We start from the raw sequence: 20740 nt of genomic DNA on the forward strand, positions 1-20740 counted from the left end.
GTCAATAAACCTGGTTGATATTTCTTAAACAGCTTCATTTATCACAACCCATCAGCGCATGTGGTCTCTTGTGCTCTCCAGTAGTCCACTTTTATAATTATTTTCAAACGCTTTTTCTCGTTCAAGGCTCACTTTTCTGCTTCTCTTAGTGGCACATGTAAGCTGACTGTTAAAGCGTTTTGCTATTTTTTCCCGTGCATCATCACAATGTACTTATCACGTGGATCAAACGTACATATCCGTTGTTTTGTACGTAAAGCGTCCCGCAGTGTGTGTGTTTTTTTTTTTTTTTTTTAAAAGGGCACCAGCAACATTTCGAATCAGATCATCCTCTTTTCTTCTCTCATCGACTTCTTTTGTTAATTAATTCATCCAATGAGCCATAATGACAACCTGAACGGCCTTAATCAGCAATTTGGTAAGTGTATACTCAAATAAATAATACTTACGCACTCTTTGAGGCTATCTCTTTGATCGTTGGAAGGAGATAGCAAAAACAAAAGGTCAAAATATATTTGTCATGCAGTCTCAAAGTCAGGCTGCTCACTTGTCATTCACAAGAACAGTAATGTCAGTGCGTCTGTGCTGATCTGATTGGAACTCTCCGGAGTCTCACTCTCATCTTTCTGTTGGAAAAATGCTTGCTGCGTTGGATCTGACTCTAGTTCCATGTTTATGTGGATGATGACAACTACGATTAACAATGCCAAGAGTTAAATCAATTTTCACCCCAACAAGATCTCATTACCACAACAAAAAGAAAAAAAGAGGAGTTAGAGAAAGAAGCAACAAATCACAACGGCAGTAATAGCGGCGTTGACATATTAACAAGGATAGCATTATCGGTAATGATCAAAGTTTTATTAACGATCTGTGTGTTTTTCTTTTGCTCTTTGTTCCTCCATTTTAGCTGGTATGGGCGTTAATGAATCTCGCGGAAACTCTCGCTCTACGGGCACTAGACCTACTTATGTTCCCCCTCACATCAGAAACCAACAGACCCGCTCTGATCGTTCTGATCGTTCTGATCGTTCTGAACGCTCTGATAGGTATGTGGCATTTCTGGTTTCGTCTAAAATAACTCATAGAAGCCCCTTCTTTTCCAACAATCTTCCCTAACCATCACGATATCTCCTTTTTCCCTTATTTATCCTTGTTTTGTTTTCTAATATGGTGAAATCTTTTTTTGGCAATTCAAATAGCTGGGATGCTCCTCCTCGCTCCCACAATACCAATCGCTCTACTGGTGGATGGGGTGGTGCATCTGAAAGTGGCTACAACCGTGGCTGGAACGACTCTCCTGGCCAGCACAGCAACTCGGATCGCTGGAATGACCGTGGCTCCTCAGATCGCTGGAATGACCGTGCCTCCTCCGGTGGCTATGGTCGCCGCGGTGAAGCACCTTCTTCAGGCTATCCCCGCCTTGACCGAGATGTTGGCACTTTCAAGAATGGTGTCCAGACCCCCGCAGCCCGTAATCCTCGCTTGGAACGTGAGTTGTACGGTACAGAGGACAAGGAGCGTCAGAGCACCGGCATCAACTTTGAAAAGTACGATGACATTCCTGTCGAAGCTTCTGGAAATGAAGTTCCCGAGCCTGTCTTGACTTTTACCAGTCCTCCTCTGGATCCCCTTCTTCTTGAGAACATTGAACTTTCCAAGTATACTCAACCTACTCCTGTTCAAAAATACTCTATCCCCATTGTTGGCAATAACCGTGACCTTATGGCCTGTGCCCAAACTGGTTCGGGTAAGACTGGCGGTTTCCTCTTCCCCATTCTCTCTGAGCTTTTCAAGCATGGACCCTCCTCTCCTCCTGAGCATGTCGGCGCAGGTCGTGCTCGCAAGGCACACCCTGTTTGTCTGATCCTCGCCCCTACTCGTGAGTTGGCCTCTCAGATTTGGGAAGAATCTCGCAAGTTCTCCTACCGTTCCTGGGTCCGCTCATGTGTCGTCTACGGAGGTGCGGATATTGGACAGCAGCTTCGCACCATTGACAGAGGGTGTGATATGCTGACTGCCACCCCTGGCCGCCTTGTTGATTTGATTGAGCGCGGTCGTGTTTCCTTGGCTAACGTCAAGTATCTCGTCTTGGATGAGGCTGATCGCATGTTGGATATGGGTTTTGAACCTCAGATCAGACGTTTGGTTGAGAAGGAAGATATGCCTGGTGTTAACGACCGCCACACGCTCATGTTCTCAGCCACCTTCCCTCGTGACATCCAACACCTTGCACGTGACTTTTTGCGTGACTACATCTTCTTGTCAGTTGGTCGTGTTGGATCAACCTCAGAGAACATTACACAAAAGATTGAGTATGTCGAGGACGAGGACAAACGCTCTGTTCTGCTCGACATTCTTCATGCTCAGCCTAAGGGCGATATGGGCCTTACTCTTATCTTTGTTGAAACCAAGCGCATGGCAGACACTCTATCAGACTTTTTACTCAGTCAAAACTTCCCTGCCACCTCGATTCATGGAGATCGCACCCAGCGTGAGCGTGAACGCGCCCTGGACATGTTCCGTTCCGGACGTTGCCCCGTCATGGTCGCCACGGCTGTTGCTGCCCGTGGTTTGGATATCCCCAACGTCACACACGTCATCTCGTACGACTTGCCTACTGACATTGACGACTATGTCCACAGAATCGGTCGTACCGGTCGTGCCGGTAACACTGGAATTGCCACCGCTTTCTTGAATCGTGGCAATAAGGGTGTCGTCCGTGATCTTCTTGAACTTTTGAAGGAGGCTAACCAAGAAATTCCCGGCTGGCTCGAGACTCTTGCTAGAGAGTCATCATACGGTGGAGGATCTGGCCGTGGTGGTGGTGGTGGTGGTCGTGGACGTGGACGTGGTGGTGGCCATCAAGGCAATCGTGACTATCGCAAGTACGGTGGTGGCGGTAGTGGTGGTGGTGGTGGTGGTGGTGGATCTGATCATTGGGGGGGAGGCGGCGGTGGTGGCTACGGTGGTGGTGGTGGATATGGCGGTGGCTACGGTGGTGGCTACGGCGGTAGCAACGGCGGCAACAGCTGGTTCTAAGCTGCTATGCTCTTGACGCTGCAATCTTATTTTTTTTTTTTACTCATGTTCCTTGTCAACTCTGTCTCTCTACTCTCTTTTTTTTCAATCTTTGTTTTTATTATTTTTCTACGTTATGGATGCAGGATGCTTTGGTGGCACTTACATTGTATATACCCCATATTTCACTTTTCTTTTAATCATTTGAAGCCTTCATGGGGTCCATGGATCAATGTTCATAACACACAGCATTTTGAAAGGAAGGATCACCCATTGCCAATCTATCTTTTCCTACTCTGTATTTATAGCGTTATTTCATTCATTTATTCTGTGCTTCTCAGCATCTTCGCAGTACGGCTGTGTGTATATTATTGCATCGCACATCTCATAGACACAATCATACAGCATTCAAAACAAGGAACATTTTTAACATAATAAAAAAGCGAATATTTGTCAAGCAAATCAAGGTGAAAAAAAGCAACAATGTAAAAAAATGTTTTGACATGGATTTCCAAGTAATTAGACAAATCAATAATTATTCGGCATGGAGAAACAGGTTGAGGAAACCTTGCGCTGTCAAAATGGTCTTCTAAGAATGAATCATCTTCTGGGGTCTTTTTTAAGTTTGAGGAAGCCATGTGGATAAATTTCCATTGATCGGGAGCATTTATTTAAACTTTTTGCGCAAGCTGTGGATACAAATCGTCATGGTCCATTTGCGAAAAAAAAAAAAAAAAAAAAAAAAAAAAAACCCCCCCCATCTCTCTTCTCCTCCCTCCCAGCTCTATCTTTCTGTCCTTCATAGAACCATTGATCCCGTTAAAGGATTTCTTAAAAAACAACATGATGATTGATTTTAAGAATAGGTAGAAGACAAAATGTTTTTTATGACACTTCAATGTGCATGTGAATGGAGAGAGCCTTGGACGGGGTGTCAAATTGCTTCGATTACCTCAGCGTCAACCGATCGCGCGAGTCATTGGAGGACAGACCTCTCATTCCCCTAAAGAATCTTTTATTTTTCTTTTCCACCCTATTTCCGAAGGTAAGAAAGGTGAGGTTGTCTGTCGTACTCCTCCCTGTCCATCATAGCTTGGCTTCATCACCTAAAAAATAAAATAAAATCTATTCTCGGAAGACTCGGATGTCAGATGTATCCAACATTTATGCATGGGATCTTACTTTTTGACAATCGTGTTGTTGAGCATGACGTTAAAAAACAAAGGGCTATTGTAAGGTAGAGAGCAGGGTGGAGAAAGAACATTGATGGGGAGGGAACGGAAAAAAATCACGAAATTTGACCACATCCACTCCCTGGATCAGTTCAACAATTGGCCAATCTGCATGAATTTTTGTATCTGTGAAGAAACACTTTTGTTTTTTTTTGGAACTCTTAACAATAAACACACGCCCGCCAAGCTTCAGTAACTGGAAATGATTATTCCCACCAATGCCAACGTATTGCCCGTTGTTCCCTGGCCAGATCTCTTTTTTTCTCATGCAAGGTCCTGAATCCAGCTTTCCAGCTAAGTGGAATAGAGGTGATACTAGCTCGGTTCCTTCGCCTACATATTTGCTTCCAATAGCAAGAGTAGCCATAAGCGGGGTTTAATATTCAAAAAAAAAAATGCGCAACGTGTATGTGTGTAGTGTAGTGTATGCATAAGTTGCGCGTAAAAAAAAAAAAAAAAAAAAAAAAAAAAAAGCTCTCATCCTACGCCTACCGGTTTGCTGGCATGGTCTCACCTACATTACAGATGTATAAATAAAAAATATTTTTCTTTATGAATACTGTAAGCTAGTTTTTGTACATTCGACTTTTGTTTTACTATAATAATACTTGGATTAATTACAGTGGAGGTATATATATGTATATTAAAATAAAAAAAGAATTTGTCCGTTTAATGGAAATGTTGAGAGTCGGTATCACCATAGTGGAGTTGATGGTATTCTTCTACATACGATTCGACAGTGATGGAGATGTGAGAATCAAGAGCCGCAACCTGCTTATCAGACCCCATACCAAACTGCTGTGTATGACGGTCGCCTGATTTCCCCCCACCAAATCTTCCAAAAAAGCCTCTATTCTGACGGTCATTGAAAACAGTTGTGCCTCGATCCATATTCGTGGTGACAGGGCGGCCTCCCTTTCCACGACTAGTCATCCAGTGAACTGTGATGGCATTCAAAGTGACATCGACTGTACAGGATGCTAAACAGATCAGTCCACGTTCGCGTCCATCATAATAGACCAACGTGAAGATATTGGCTGAACTCAGTGCTAAGGCAATCAATGATCCTATCAAGGTTCGACGAGCCACATTACGAAGTTTACCCTTGGAAGGTCCTTGCAAGAACGAGCTTGAGCTCATCAGCGCTCTTAGGAACAAATACGTCAACCAGGTCGACATCACAATGTCGTACAAAATCAGGGGCAGTGCACCCGCTCGTCGCAAGCCAATGTAACAACGCCCTCCCTCTTCCAAGGTCGCATTTCGAAACCAGACCATGCAGAAAATGACACCGACGTAGGGTGTCATCAAGACCAAGTTCACTTTGTAGAGGAAGAAATTTGATCGAGTGACGCCGATGGCAGTGACGACATACACTTTCTCCATCAGGAACAAGTAAATGACGATCTTGGAAAGCGCATAGAGTGCAATACAGGACAGGATCGACAGTTGACATGACAGCAGGTTGTAATTATTGGTTTGGATCAATAAAGCGGCAATTACGGAAAAGGCCCAAGAGATCAAATACAAGGCTACGACTAAACCGCGCGCATAGTTGATCGTACTCAGTTTTGTCCCTGCGGTCTTACGACCGAAGAGCATAGCCATGAGTGAAATGCATGCCAATGAGATAAAAAGCGACCCAGTTTCTTCTGCGTCGGGTTGGTACATTCTTTTCTTTTCTTTTCTCTTCTTTATCTTAAATCCGTTTGTAATAAGAAAAGTATCTCAATGTGAATGTGTATATAAAGTTAAATTGGAATAGTAATGATTAGAGAGAGAGAGAGAGAGGATAAAGAAGTGGTAATGTACAAGTAAGTTACTATGCAAGAATATATAAAAAAAAAAAAAAAAAAAAAACGGCAAGAATGCCTGTCAACAGTTGCGCAAGTTTATGTGCGCGTTGTAGCTGTGTTTGTGTCTATAAGGGTGAGAGCATGAGGCGGAGAGAGGAACGATGATCCGACCCACAGGGACAGAGAAGGGGACTGATATTGAAAGGAGCAAAAGCAATCAGAACAGTGGATCGGATCACCGAAGGAAGGATAAGAGAGTGAGGACAAAGAAGGAAAGAAAGAAGGAAAAAAAAAAAAAAAAAAGATGGAGATGAAGAGCAAGGGAAAAAAAGTGATCCTCAATTGATGCTATTCCTCTCGTCCTGCATCTTAACAATCGTCTTTTGATTAATAGATTAATTGGCGTAATTCATTCTGGGAATGAAGACGATATTCAAGAGCAGCTTATTGTCGTTGTTATGCCTGTGGTTTTATTTTATTTTTTTTATTTTTTAATAAATAAACAGAGGAATGAATATCCGCCTTCTGTTTCTAACCTTCCGTCTCGGCCTCCTATCTCGACCCTAACTTCTTTCTCATTTGTTCATCAAGAACATTGTGTCTGTTACTTCATTCCCATAATTTGTCCGATTGTCAATTTAAAATAAATATTACATACACTTGCTCGAAGAAATGAAAAGTTGGGCACAACAAAAAAAAAAGGGAAAACTTTATGTCTAAACATGTTGAACAAAGTGTAAAAAAAATCCAACTCCTTGCTCAAGAGCCCTTTGGAGTGTTAAGCACAAATATTAATGTTCAATGCAACAATTGTTGGCTAACCATTCTACCAGTCTCCTCACATGTTGTTGACATGAAAAAGAAGGTTTGATCCCAGGAGACTACACCAGAGAACATGAACCAGTCGTCAGCTTGGTATACATGTGTGTCTAGGTGAGTGCACTTTTCTTTTCTTTTCTTTTCTTTATTCAGTACACTTTTTATTATTACTATTGTCATTTTGCGTAATATACATATTAAAGTAATGGTACATGGAGTAAGATAAAAAATAAAAAAAAAGAAAAACGTCCTTTTCTATTCGCGTAGTCGCTTCAATTGTGAGGAGCATGAACAAACTACTTGCGACTACCGTTAGAGGCTAGTATCTCGTAGACCATTCTCAGCGTATGGAACAAAATCGACACAGGGTCTGCTGCTTGCTATGATGTGTCCATAAAAAGAAAGAAAGCCAGAATTAATTTTTTTTAAAAAAAAAAAAAAAAAAAAAGAGCACATAATGCATGCATGAATTTTAAAAATGAATGAACACTAACACTAAATTGTCCAATTGTCCGCGGAGGGTCACTGGCTGTGTTCACCTCTTCATCTGGTTCTAAAGGTGAAGACGGAATATCGGCAATGTCTCTATAGATCGTGGCAGGCACTCGAGCCTCTCTTGCTGCTTGAATATCACTCTCTCGGATCTGTTGCTTTCCACCCAGATTCTCATGTCCATCAGGTATGTTGGGGACTTCAAGAGCCAGTGGGTGAGGAAGTCTCCAATAAACATCATTTCGAAGATCAACCTGATCATACTCTGGTATTATAAATGCTGGTGTCTTAGCTGTGATAGTTGGCGAAAGCGACATCTTATCTCCGAGATCTAGGCTCCTTGACATCTCATCATCGTAGTTGTCATGGTCGCTGTAATGCTCATTATTTCCATCATTCCAGCCCATTTCCTCAGACGCTTCATCTTCGCTCAACACAGGCTCGAAAAGCTTTATAGATACAAGATCTTCATCTCTGAAACGGACAGTCTTTTTCGTTTTGTGTTGTTTCTTATGAGTATCTGTCTCCCTGTTGTGTTGATATGCTGGTTGTTCGAAATCTACCTTTGCTCTATCCTCAACAAGAATCTTGGTTGGCGTGGTTTGAGATGATGTTGAAGAGGATTGAGCACTATTTGCTGGTGGGCTGGATAGTATAGCTTGCTGTAGCTGTTGCTTATTTGTAGGCCTATCAACCACAATATTTTGACTGACAGGGCTAGTGGGCTGACGAGCGCTGTCTCTATTCGTAGCAGCGGCCCGCGGTGATGTTGGGGATGATGAGGAATATTGACGAGACCTAATTTCGCGGAAAAAATCTGGGTTTACAGAGATACGTGGCGGAGGTGCAGGCATTGCTTTATTAAACTTTGGTAGCTGAAAAAGTTCTTGCCGATTGGTATTCTAGATGACCAATAAATGATAGTTTATGTAATCAGTAGCAGAAGGAATACGAGCAGTTAGATATTCTATGCCTTTACCTCCACGGCCATGTAATCACCATTACCTGTTGATTCACCGTTGAGAGTTGGAACCTATCTGATTTAGTTCTCTTCCTTGCGGTCTCATAATGATCCCCGGAGGCAGGTCGCGATAACCTTGCTCCGCCTCTAGAGAAGCCCTCCCACGCCCGCACAAGATCAGACGCGTTTGCAACAATTTCTATAACCATAGACAGATGTAGAAAACCAATAAGGTTGGTCTAAAAGTATCGAGAGCCTATCTCAAAATATAAACTTAGTAGATCTTTGCTTACCTCGAGGCGCACTATCATCACTCGCCAGATCCTCGACCGCTTCCCGTAGTTTGCTCTTTAGAGTACCTCGCTTGAATGGAAGGTTCTTGAGCGCACGAAGAGCTGTGATCAGTAATTCTGCATACTCTGGCTCATTCTTTGCTAATGTAGCGTCCTTTATCCAAAGTCTAATCACTTCAGGCCCTTCCGACTCTACAAATCTATTTTTCGTTCAAGTGGGCCAAGGTGAATGAAAAAAAAAAAAAAAAAAAAAAAAAAAAAAAAAAAAGAGGTCAGTGATGGAGGACATAATATCATAAACAGATATGACCCCATCTACTTGAGACTGCAATAACGTATATGTCAGCCAAATACCTATACCCACCTTTCCAAGATTGCTGGCAGCTTTGTTAACACAAGTGTATTCAGAATAAAACGCTTTCCTTTCGCATCACCAGCCTGAAGCATAATCTCAACTATCGGCTCAACACTTGCTGGACTATAAATCGATCCTCCTCGAACATGCGGAGCGATCTTACCTAAGAGCTGTTTCATTGTGGATTGTATCGTAAAAATATGTAATAATGGGAGCAAAGGGTGTGAATTATTTTGTTTTTTCATCAATAAAGCTCAGCCTTGCAACTTTCACTATACATACTTTAGATCCACTGTCTTCCGAGTCAGCCTTGGAAGCAACTGACAATTTCTTGGCTTGAGTTTGTATGAATGGAGTATGCGTCCGATACGTGACAGACGAACTACCAAGGTCGCCATATCCCGGTGTTTCTTCCCTTTGAAATCTAATGAATTGTTTGTCGTTCCTTATCTAAGTTAAAAGAAGTCATTTAGCTTTATACGCACATTTGGACATAATTTAACTCACTCTTCATCGTCGCTTGACTCTGTTCCACTATCTGACAATAATATGAACACAATAACAATTGGTGTTAGAATGCGGATCAAATTAATTTTCCATTCTTGCGAGAAAAAAAACTTTGGAACTTTTTTTTTTTTTTTTTTTTTTTTTTACCTGATGCTGCTGAAGCAACTGGACTGGAATCAGGGCTGATACCAAGCAAACTCAGCTCACTCATGCGCTCCTTGTGCCGTCGATTAGCAAACCACTGATTTACCTACAAAGACATAGCAGCAGAGAGAGAGATATTTATATAGATGTATAACAGTAGCCTTTAGCTACTTTTAATTTATCATATCGTATGACTGTTTATTATTTACGCAACTCGCAAAAACTAAAATACCAACCCTTTCAACCGGTTCATCGATTTCATTAGCGAGCTTTCTCTTTATTTCAGTGGATGGTAAAGGATTCATACGAAAGGATTTTTCCAATTTCGCTGTCTGACTATCGCTGAAGCGCTTACGAGTTGCATTCAAAGTTCTAATAACAGCATTCGATTGTGATTTATGGATTGTCGGTTGGTGATAGTCTAAGGTAAATAAAAAAATAAAAATAAAAAATAAAAAATAAAAAAAAAAAAAGATGATTAATTCAACTGGAGCGATTTTTCATTTCAGATTTATATCATTATTACCTTTGAAAGACATGAGGAGGGGATCTGATGGCCTTCTATGCACGAGCCAACTTTTACGTGGTAGAACAACAGCACTCAGGAGCATCCGCCGTTTTCGTAAATCCCTAAAAGGATTATTACGCGGGCTTTTGTTTCCACCACTGCCAATGCTATTAGTGATAATGTTTGTATTGGAATATCTGCTGGTGCTGTTGCTGGGGTTGCTGATATAGCTAGGATCGACACGATTGACAGAACCTGTGTTGTTGTTGTGGTTGCCAGTATTAATTGAACTACTAGGATTGTTGGTATGTCCGCTTGCTGTTTTATTGACGGTAGGGTTGGTTTTAATGATAACGATGCTGCTATTGACACTGGTGTTATGCGCAGTATTGTTTGTGGAGCTGCTATTATTGTTATTGGTGGTGTTGGTGCTGCTAGGGTTGTTGTTCGTAGTAGCGGTGGTAGTAATGAAAGCAGTTTCATGTGGTTGCCAGTCCCGACCAGCTGATTGGGGCTGAGCTGGAACCTGAATGGTATGTTTCTTAGTCTCGTGCTCATGCATTAGCTGGAGGTGCGGTCTGTGTCGTACTAGTCGAATGATGTCATCCTCATCATCCTCCATTTCCTGCGTCTCCTCAGAGATAAGATCAGGAATAGATGCGTGAGGATAGTTATTAGGATTCGTCATGGCATGAGTGATGCGTTTCTCGTAAGTGAGGCAGGTAGAGGCCGTTAAAGTTAAAGCAGAACCTTGTGAAGTAATAATTCTACTGCTCTGGTGGCTTCGGAACTGTCCGCCATCTTAACTGCTCTAACACCTTACTACACGTGCACTGACGCGTGTTGTGTGGTGTGGATACAGGAGAGGAAACACCACAGACAATTGTTGACATTACTGTGAATAAGAGTCTGTTCCTGTTTTGGTGGCGCACCGTTGCACTGTCCTCATGATATCATCAAGAAACTGTGCATTTTTTTAACCTTATTTTTGCCGACTTGGGTTGACTTACAAATATTATGGGTCAAGTCATTCTCTTTTGTTAAACGGCTTTTTTTTTTTTTTTTTTTTTTTTTTTGACAAAAGCTTCATACAAACTCTCATTTCTCTTCTTTAATTAGCGCTGAAAAATAAAACTTAAAGGTTCCTTTTTGTCCCTATCATTCCCCATTCTTTCTCATTTCTGCTTTAAAAAAAAAAAAAAGCAAAGACAATCCTAGACTCGATTATAAGCGATTTCTCAAATGCTCACTTCTGATGCATCGAATTTGAAGCAGGCGAAAAGCGATCACAACATGCACGATTCTCAGCCAACCAAAAGCCCTGAAAGGGTGGGTAGACAACGTTCCTCTCGGATTTCCCGGCAAAAATCGTTAAGAAAGGAAAATAATAAACCTGTCGAGTCGTTGCCTCCAAAGAAAATGTTGACCCCATCTTTGACTGGGGTTAGCAATGGTGCTACTCCTCATTCCCATGCAAAACATACAAATCGACGGCTGAAAAGACCCGATACCCTGAAAGATTCGATCATAGCATATCGCATGTACTGGGCAATTGCTTTATTTTTCATCGCCATGGCTTTCACACTCTTTCCGGCACGATCGCCTATCATGAATGACGAAGGTAACTTATTGTATATTTATCCTGGGCTCATGGTAAGCCATTCCATGCTGAAAAGAAAGAATTAAAAAAACACATACTCATCCTGAGACTATCTTTGTTTAATTTCTTTAGACTCGTCCATTGCTTGGCCACCAGAAATCACATCCGCCCAATGTTTAAAGGCGTATCCAGGGAGGCCTCTGATTCAATATGTTCTCATGGTCGACGCTGGATCTATGGGGTCTAGGATCCATGCTTACAAGTTTAATTACTGTAATGCGACACCAGAGCTAGAAAGCGAAACGTTTGATCATGTAGAGCCGGGTCTTTCGTCTTATGCTGATGATGCTGAAGGTGCAGCCATGAGCCTGGATCATTTGCTGGATGCCGCTCTGGAGACCATCCCTCCATTTCTTCATCGACGTACCCCTATTGCAGTCAAGGCAACTGCAGGTCTGAGACTATTGGGCGAAGAAAAGTCGAATAGAATTTTGGCCGCCGTACGTGAAAGACTCGAATCCAAGTATCCATTCCCAATCATCGAAGAGCAAGGGGTTGCCGTTATGGACGGAGCTGATGAAGGTAAGAACTGCGTAGCTAATTTAGTATCACGAGGAGGAACCTTGAAATGTTGCTAATTGAAGCATTATACCTTCATGGTTTTTTAAGGTGTCTTTGCCTGGGTCACGGTTAACTATCTACTAGGTCGATTCAACTCTTTAAAAAAAAAGGCAACGGTTGCCATTCTAGATCTTGGTGGTGCCTCAACTCAAGTAGTGTTTGAACCACATGTGGTTGATGGTCACTCTGTTGCTCAGGGCACCCACCGATATCCTATGAGCTTCAATGGAAACGAGTATATTCTATATCAGCACTCCCATCTTGGTTACGGACTCATGATGGCACGGACCAGGATCAACAACTATTTAGTCGATAGCCCTCTCGCTCACCAACATAGCATGAACTTGAATGAGAATGAATACGCACATCCCTGCCTTCCTGTAGGTCATCGACAGGAGTTTATAACCCAAAAGGGTCAGAGTGTAGTGTTAGTTGGAGTCTCGGATCCAGGTGGGCAGTGTAGGGCAGTTGTGGAAGCCATCTTTAACAAGCAGGGCCTGTGCCAGCAACCACCATGCTCCTTCAACGGAGTCCATCAGCCGTCGTTCCAGTCATTTGTCAAGGACGATATCTATGCGTTTTCATTCTTTTTCGATCTCACGGCGCCTTTTAGACATGGTAGTGCTACATTGGCACAAGAGATGACGATTGAAGAGCTAGAGGAGCTGACGGATCGCTTATGCGTTGGCGATGAAAATGGATTCCAAGAATTTCATAGTTCTGCAGAGGCGATGAAGGAGATTCGTAAATCTAACGACCTGTGCATGGATTTGAGCTATATATATGGTTTACTCGAATATGGATATGGAGTCCCAAAGAACAGGAAGATCGTATTGGCCAAAAAGCTCAAGGGATATGAGACAGGCTGGTTTGTCGGAGCCAGCATTGCGGTACTGGAAGAGCGCGACTGGTTTCATAGTGCAATGGCCTTTTAAATTAAGCCAGAAAAAAATATATACCCATCAAATTACTGCGACTCTGAAGAGGAAGATTATATAGAGGACCCTTCCTCTTCTTTGGGCGTTAATAAAACTGCAACATCCCTACCATTCTCGTGTCCCATGTGCACTCCTGTCCCTTCCCCCTTTTTTTTCCTTACAAGGGGTATGATTGGAGGGTGAGCAAATGAGCTACTTCCGGAATATGTGAAGAGCACAGATATGTTTAGGAAAGACTTTTGTTCATTCTCCTCTTCCATTTCATTCCATCTGACATCTCGCAAATTAAGACACCTAATTCCAGGCCTTTCCTTTTACTTTTACCTTTTTTTTTTTTTTTTTTTTTTTTTTTTTTGGCTGCTTTGTACACGATTTCCCTTCTCCACAGGACTAAAGTAAAATAGAGGGACATCTCTATCAAAAATGGAAAATGGTGTCTGGAATACATTGAATAAGCTAAAGACCATGATGACAGCACCCAAGGCACAGTCTACTAGTGCCATGCAACTATCACAATTCAACGAGTGCTGGCTAAGGGTCCAGGTAACATTAAAACACATATTGTTTGTGTTTCAGAGGATGAGAATCAGAACCCTGGGAATTAAAAGGTTACTGATAAGGCTCATCGTCACTTTCATTTTTGTGGTGGATTTAATAAGGCTGCAATTTCCACACCCGAGAAAAGAAAACTAGACATCCAACAGACCAAAATCCCAGTTCATCTAAAGAATATGATCGACTCACTTGTAGTTGAGCAATCTCGTCTGGATGATGTTACGGAGACAACAGGAGTCTGCATGGAATACCTCCTCAAGAATGACTGTTTAACCAAACTAGTCAATGCTTGCGCGGAGGGCGATAGCCCACGTGGGATCGTGATCGAGACCATTCGTACTATAGCATCTATGATCAACCTGCTCTATGACCGCTTTTTAGTTCACAATGCCGTTCATAGGCCGATCGTCAAATTATTGAGGACATGCTGTGCCTCTGGGACAGAAATGGAAGGCAATGAGGGCTACCATGAGGATTTGGTTGACTTGATGTATGTTCTTTGCTCCAGGATTCATGGGTACCCTGAACTCCTCAACATCTTCTTCCACGACAAACAATGGCAGACAGTATCCACGAGATTTGTAGATGCACAAAGACTTCAGAAGAACAGGGAGACGAATGCGCTCCTGAAAAGTATAAGTCAGCATTCAGATTCGACGTTTACAAACTTGGATAATGACTCGCCTCCGAAACCTGCAGCAGAACCTATAATGTCTGGGGGAAAAGGCGGTCCTATATTCGATGACAAGGTTGACATGGATTTCCCGTCAAATTTTTCCGATTATTCATCAGATGGCACAGAATCAACAAAGACAAAATGTCCACCCAAGAAGGAGTATGAATTTTTGCTCTTCACCTATCTTTCAAAATTTGTGCATCACGAAGGCAAAGTAGGCGATTTTGCGAGAACAGGACTTCTATTTTTGATGGAGCTTGCAACAGGCTCACTAGGCGAGTATATCCAGGATTCTGAATTCGCCACATATCTGATCGCAGGTATAGGTGCTCTTTATTCACAGCTGCCTCGGAAACTCATCGTCAAAGGCGGCTCCAGTAATAATAATGGAAAAGTAGCACCAGCGCCCATGGTTCCCTCTCGACGAGCTAATATTGAATTATCGACCTCTCCTGCGTTTCGATCTCGCCTGGATGCTTTTTTGAAGGCCCTTGAGTTTTGTCAAGATATACTTGTACGATGCCCAAACACAGCGATTGCGAGGACTTTGTTGACATCGTTCAAGGTAGTATTTTTGGAAAGCATTCTATACCCATCCATCATGGAGTGCGCAGACACAGATGGAAGTGCAGTAGCAGTTATCAGTTACATCGACCAAATTCTGCAAACGTTGCAACATGAAGCTTTCGTAGATTTAGTGGTAGGGTTCCTGATGGAATCTGAAGACGATTTGGAGATGCATGGAAAGCTGTCTGAAAATATGGAGATATTTACAGAAGTTCAAAATCTTCAGACCACATCACCTTATTTCACGGCGATTGGACGATTCACATTAAAAGACTTGGTGCTCTCGCGGCTCAAGTCGCAATCGCAGCCAACAGTGATTGCAACACTAAAGCTCCTCAATACACTCATCACCCGGCATTGCAAATATGCGCTCAAATTGCTCAGCATTCAGCCAGAAAATAGGGCCTTTGACATCCGGGGTCTAAATAATGCCAACTCTTCTGTCCCAGGATCTTACCAAGATGTGCCTATGTTTAATCATCACGCCCATGAACTAGACCTATTCTACTCGCTTATCGCCGCTGTCAATCCCTATAATAATATTGAAGGCTTCTGCAGTGGCTACGATGCCTATTTACGAGATGCTGAAGGAGCCTTGTGGACACATGAACGTTTTGGAGAACCAAATAATGGCGATGCTCTGCAGAATGATGGCAAAATAGACTTAGAAGCTGAACGCAAGAAGCAACGGCGACGTAGTATGAAATATGGAGACAGGATGGATCTTTCGGATGGTCATCAGTCCCTAGAGACACCTGTGCAAGGCCATGGTAGGATATCAAGTACGAGTAGGGCGCCATCAAGTTGTAGTTGCAGCGCGACCCCAAGGCATCGACTGCTACCTTCTGAGCCACTACTTCAAATCCTCTTGGGAATACTGTCACATTTTTTTGCCCATACGGCTGAGCTCAATATTGCACTCACGGGGGTGATCACTTCGTTGGCGGTTTGTCCTAGCCGTTCTTTAGAGGGCTGGTTACTGTTCAAAGCGAGTGATATTGAGAAACCCGACATCGATTGTGAGTCTGGAGATGAATCCGAAGGCGGAAACGGAGCCTATCAGAAAGCACTATCCGAGGAAGGATCGTTTGGCCTTATTAGCGCCTTTAATTCGATAGCGCTCGAAGCGTTGACTGGTGATGCCTTCTATGATTCAGATGACGAGGACTCCATGCCTATCTTCATAAAGAATGAAGCGGACGCGCTATCGCATTGCCCACCACACTTTAAGTCCTTTCCTCCATTTTTCACAATGCTTAGGACGCTCACACAGCAGGTGGACTATTATCGAAGCGAAATCGATGGGTTTGATGATTACCTGGCAGAAAAACGGCGAGTTCTTTTGTGTTCTGACGAAGATAGCACGATTAATAGTACTTCAGTTCTATCGCAAACAACTCCTTTGAATAATCATCAGCTACTGCTGCCGAACCATCCATCTAACATGGGAAGCATGTATGGATCAAATGACTCGTTCTTTTCTATTTCAGGAGACCCTGCAGTAAACCCACGCTTGCCGGTCTCAGCCGTTGTAAGGAGACCATCCTTATCCAATTTGCTTGCAAGTGCAGTGGGGTCAACCAATCCGAGCGTCGTTGCGGATGGAAATAAGGCCGGTACGAACTCTATAGCTTCATCCTCAGTGCTACAGCAAGCCAACACTAAGACACCTGCTTCCCCCGGAAGCTCGACCATGTTTCCCACGTCGAGAGCTAGGAAGAGCAGTTCGCCACTAAGCTTAATGGCCACGCCGTCCAACCTGCCTTTCATGGTTCCTCCTGGCATGAACAGCAAGCAACGGAGGTCTATCAGCGCCAGTCCCCTTGCAGGAGGTAGTATTAGCGGTACTGCGGAGGCCCCAGCTATGCCACGCCGTCCATCTACAAACGCTGGTACTGATACTGTTACAGAAGCAGAGAGCCGAGGATTTTCTTCAACATCTTCAACGTCACAGATAAGACCCAGTTCATTATCAAAATCACTGCTAACGATGTCAGTTACGTCTAGTACGGGGTCGCCATCTAAACCCACATCAACCAGTGGTATGTTCGCCTTTGGTGCTTCCTCTCTTCAAGGACGTAGCAACATTAGCAACGGGGGCAACAATGCAACCCACAATCCGACTAGTACAGTATCCATGCTACAGACTCAAACTCGGTCCGAATCACCTGGAACCAAGCCGTTGAGCAATATCATGGAGACGATGATGATCAGGCCGTTATTTACAGATGGTTTTCTGGATGATTCAGATTGTGAGCTTGAAAATCATCTACATATCAGGGCGAAATTGAGGGGCGATCAAGAAGAGAGTGAGGAAGATAATGAGGACGAGGACGTGAGCGACAACGAAAGTAATAGCAGCAGCAATGATAATAGTGACACTAGTAATACCAATAGAGCCCACAAAGCCAGCACCGTAAATGAAGCCGAATTTAAAGCGCAGGAGCCTTTGAATCATCAAATAGCGGGAGCAGAAGTAGGAATAGGAGGAGGAGGAGGAGGAGGAGGAGAAGCAGGAGGAGGAAGAAGTATTCACATGGAAATTAAACGTGACATAGCCGACTCTTCACTCCCTCCTACCATTATATCTAATACAAGAAAGACAAGGAGAGCAAGAAAGTCATCGACTCCTGTCCAAAAGAATACGGTTCAAAAGGAAAAGATGGTGACCCTTAGTCAATTACTGACGAATGTAGTGATTCTGGAAGAAGTGGTCAAAGAAGTTGTTGCGATTGCACAGGTGCGTAGAGCCATAGGTCTAGACAAAGTACGCTTTCTATAGACCAAACAAATATATATAAATATATATAAAATTGCTGAGCAAAAAAAAGGAACGCGAACGCTTTTGCAAGGGCATTTGTATTTGCTCTGATCCTTCTCCTTGCTGTGCTTGCAATGTTTGCTATGTTTGCTCTGTTATTTACTTGCGGTCCAAGGTCTTTGGACCCATGGAGTCCATGCTCTCCAATGCTCCAAACCTCATATTCATGTTGTATTATCGAAAAATATGTCAACTGACATTGTTCTGCCTTTTTTTTTTTTTTTTTTTTTTTTGGTTCCTTTTTTTCCCTCCCCCATTTTTAGAATGTTTTTTTTTTGAAAAGGAGGAGAAAGGAGATCAGATTGTTAAGAGGTCCCAAAAGAAAAACATTTTTAATGTCAATTTCAATCAATCAAAATGAATAATAAAATAAATAAAAAAAAGTAAAAAAAAAAAAATAATGTATATTATAAATGCCGTTTTTTTTTTTTTTTTTTTTTTTTTCTTGCTTGTCTCGTCAGGGATGGAGTTATGCATTTGCAAAAATGGATAAATTCATTTAAACAAAGAGGCAATGCACCAATAAATGTATCTTCACAATGTTTAAGAATATTCAGAATAAACCTTGACGATAATTTAAACAAATAAGATGAAAGGAGAGTGGATGTTACTAAAAAGCTTTTATTTTTTAAAGTTGGGGGGTTATCGAATTGGACGGGACCTGGGCTTATTATGTCTTCATTTGTTTTCTTTTTTCTTTTTATTTCTTAATAAAGTAGGAAAAAAGTAATTTTTTTTTTTTTTTTTAGAATGAATATGATTGTTACTATTTGAAGAAATAATGCTACAGAGGCGGAGGCTGGCGTTGGATTACAAGAATGAATGAATATTAATCATTATAATAATTAACAATAATAAAATGATGTTCATAAAAATAATAAAAATGAGTGTTCACAAATATGCTTTAACAAAAAGGGATAGAAAGACTAATAGGATAGGAGATGGAGAAACGAGAAACGAAAAAGAGGGGGGATCAAGAAAAAGAGCGCATGGGTTACATTTGGCAACATTTATGCACGTCTTTGTTGTTGCTGTTGTTGTTGCTGCTGCTGCTGCTGCTTTTTCCGCAAGTTAAGCATGGCTTGCTGTTTTTGAAATTGCTCTTGTAATTCATGCTGGCGTTGCTGTACGCGTTGCAGCTCTGCCTGTGTTTCTTGTAGTAATGCGTTCATCACAAGAGGGTCTTCTTGATCCGCTTCTACTGTTGTAATGGTCGATCCCGATGATGTGCCATCAGATGTTACTGTGGCCGCTTCAGACATCATCATTGCATTACTTTCGCTGCTGTTGCTGCTGCTCTTGTTGCTACCCATCTCATCCAGAGGCTCTTGCTTAATTCTGCTCTGGTGCATCATCTGCAGATCAAAGTACTGATGCTGCAACTGGAATCCACAAGATTCGAGCTCTACACCTAATGATGATGCAGGTCGTGGTGGTGGGGGACTGTACCTGAGTGGTCCAGAATTAGCTCCAACCATTAGGTTATGCGCCATATCAGAGCTTGTCAACGGCTGTTGGACTAGCTCATGACCCACTGGTGCACCGGCGCCTGTCATTGCGGATGTCCACGATACTTGAACACCCGGATTTGGAGCTGAGAATCCAGAAGATGCCATCGTGTGGTTCGTCGAGTATGGATGATGGTGCCGAGCTGGTAAGGAAGGTCTCCTCATCAGACGGATAGCACGATGCTCAACCGCCGCTGGAGATGTAGGAGAGCTTCGCGTGAGGAGGTATGGGTGATGCTGATGATGCTGAAACTGATGCAGCTGCGACATCGGGACTGGAGACCTTGCTTGATGCGGCATTGACGTGACTCTTGAACGTACATAAGGGTGAGCTTGTTGTAGACGCTGCTGAGATTGTGAAGGTTGCTCGTAGAACTGTTGTTGATAATGAAGCTGTTGCTGCTGTTGCTGTTGTTGCTGTTGTTGCTGTTGTTGCTGTTGCATTTTAGCCAAAAAAATAGCCTCTGCGGCAGCTTTACTGCCACCCTTGGGTCGACCCCTTGGCTTTGGGATCGCATCTCGGCAAGTCAATGCTTTGGATGGATGCTTAAGACAGTTCTGGCAAGGTCGTCCAGCATCACATTTAATGTGGGACCGCTTGCAGCTTGCGCATGCAATAACAGGTGTCACCATCATGGTCATTGTTTCATCAAAGTCTGCGGAAACAGGAGAAGACGCGGTAGAGGAGTTTGTGGAAGGCGAAGGTGCGTTGGAAGATGGAGAAAGCGCAGTCGTTGTTGTCGCGGGCACGAACATTCGGAGATTCGAAAGCTCTTGAGCGCCACTACCTTGCTGCTGTATACGCGTCAAACCATTCGGAAACGTTACTGTGTTCGATGACAGGTTTGTCTCGAACTGGAACAGAGGAGCTGATGAAGGCACCACTGATGGTATTGTGGTCATACTTGTGAATAAATCAAAGTCTGGATGGAAGGGCCGCTGAGCTTGAGATGGGAATTGAAAGTGGTGAAGTTGCTGCTGTTGTTGATGATGGAAATAAAGCGGATTGGGATTTGGGGTACACATTGATGTAATGTTTAATCCTCCAGCGGGTGCAGAGGAAAATGCGATTGAGTATGCGGTAGATTCGTCTGCAGTAGACGAAGTTGTTTGGTAGAGATGGTTGGATGGATGCATGGGCTGTGTCTGCTCGAGATGTGAATGTATGTTATCGAGACTAGGATCTATCGTTGTATTACTTCCCAGACTATAATATGAACTTTCGGAAGAGGTATTTGCCATGAAGAGAGGAAAGTGGCGAAGGTGGCGAAGAGGGAGAGAATATGGAAATAAGTGGCGATATTAGTTATGATTGGTCGGTTTCTT

General features: G+C 42.8%; 8 protein-coding genes across 8 annotated transcripts; 4 read left to right on the forward strand and 4 right to left on the reverse strand.

Moving 5' to 3' along the window:
- Window positions 1-375: 375 nt before the first annotated feature.
- BCR41DRAFT_392061 (P-loop containing nucleoside triphosphate hydrolase protein) lies at window positions 376-3042 on the forward strand (the record flags this gene model as incomplete). The annotated part of the gene is made up of 3 exons (XM_022028412.1): window positions 376-418; window positions 911-1049; window positions 1203-3042. The coding sequence occupies 3 exons, from the start codon at window positions 376-378 to the stop codon at window positions 3040-3042; spliced, it is 2022 nt and encodes a 673-aa protein (XP_021885297.1).
- BCR41DRAFT_345567 (hypothetical protein) lies at window positions 2982-3481 on the forward strand. The gene has a single exon (XM_022022745.1). The coding sequence runs from the start codon at window positions 3049-3051 to the stop codon at window positions 3454-3456; it is 408 nt and encodes a 135-aa protein (XP_021885298.1). The 5' UTR covers window positions 2982-3048; the 3' UTR covers window positions 3457-3481.
- Window positions 3482-4784: 1303 nt separating this feature from the next.
- Window positions 4785-6111, reverse strand: BCR41DRAFT_317229 (hypothetical protein). Its single transcript, XM_022021272.1, has one exon. The coding sequence runs from the start codon at window positions 5922-5924 to the stop codon at window positions 4923-4925; it is 1002 nt and encodes a 333-aa protein (XP_021885299.1). The 5' UTR covers window positions 5925-6111; the 3' UTR covers window positions 4785-4922.
- Window positions 6112-7042: 931 nt separating this feature from the next.
- On the reverse strand, window positions 7043-9901 carry BCR41DRAFT_116778 (hypothetical protein). The gene is made up of 8 exons (XM_022019429.1): window positions 9624-9901; window positions 9477-9507; window positions 9252-9393; window positions 8979-9139; window positions 8615-8814; window positions 8366-8520; window positions 7363-8262; window positions 7043-7248 (listed from the first exon to the last, which is right to left on the reverse strand). Exons 1-8 carry the CDS (start codon window positions 9685-9687, stop codon window positions 7165-7167), a joined length of 1737 nt encoding a protein of 578 aa, XP_021885300.1. The 5' UTR covers window positions 9688-9901; the 3' UTR covers window positions 7043-7164.
- On the reverse strand, window positions 9382-10886 carry BCR41DRAFT_116794 (hypothetical protein). Its single transcript, XM_022019430.1, has 4 exons — window positions 10147-10886; window positions 9976-10041; window positions 9624-9717; window positions 9382-9507 (listed from the first exon to the last, which is right to left on the reverse strand). Exons 1-3 carry the CDS (start codon window positions 10814-10816, stop codon window positions 9707-9709), a joined length of 747 nt encoding a protein of 248 aa, XP_021885301.1. The 5' UTR covers window positions 10817-10886; the 3' UTR covers window positions 9382-9507; window positions 9624-9706.
- An 814-nt stretch (window positions 10887-11700) lies between these two features.
- On the forward strand, window positions 11701-13284 carry BCR41DRAFT_392064 (nucleoside phosphatase GDA1/CD39; the record flags this gene model as incomplete). The annotated part of the gene is made up of 3 exons (XM_022028413.1): window positions 11701-11749; window positions 11861-12310; window positions 12398-13284. 3 exons carry the CDS (start codon window positions 11701-11703, stop codon window positions 13282-13284), a joined length of 1386 nt encoding a protein of 461 aa, XP_021885302.1.
- A 371-nt stretch (window positions 13285-13655) lies between these two features.
- BCR41DRAFT_345573 (Retinoic acid induced 16-like protein-domain-containing protein) lies at window positions 13656-17909 on the forward strand. Its single transcript, XM_022022746.1, has 2 exons — window positions 13656-13830; window positions 13947-17909. The coding sequence occupies exons 1-2, from the start codon at window positions 13711-13713 to the stop codon at window positions 17865-17867; spliced, it is 4041 nt and encodes a 1346-aa protein (XP_021885303.1). The 5' UTR covers window positions 13656-13710; the 3' UTR covers window positions 17868-17909.
- Window positions 17910-18916: 1007 nt separating this feature from the next.
- Window positions 18917-19522, reverse strand: BCR41DRAFT_367217 (hypothetical protein; the record flags this gene model as incomplete). Its single annotated transcript, XM_022026283.1, has 1 exon — window positions 18917-19522. The coding sequence occupies one exon, from the start codon at window positions 19520-19522 to the stop codon at window positions 18917-18919; it is 606 nt and encodes a 201-aa protein (XP_021885304.1).
- Window positions 19523-20740: the final 1218 nt, after the last annotated feature.

Source organism: Lobosporangium transversale (genome assembly GCF_002105155.1).
Source record: "Lobosporangium transversale strain NRRL 3116 chromosome Unknown BCR41scaffold_3, whole genome shotgun sequence".
NCBI classification, from domain to species: Eukaryota; Fungi; Mortierellomycota; class Mortierellomycetes; order Mortierellales; family Mortierellaceae; genus Lobosporangium; species Lobosporangium transversale.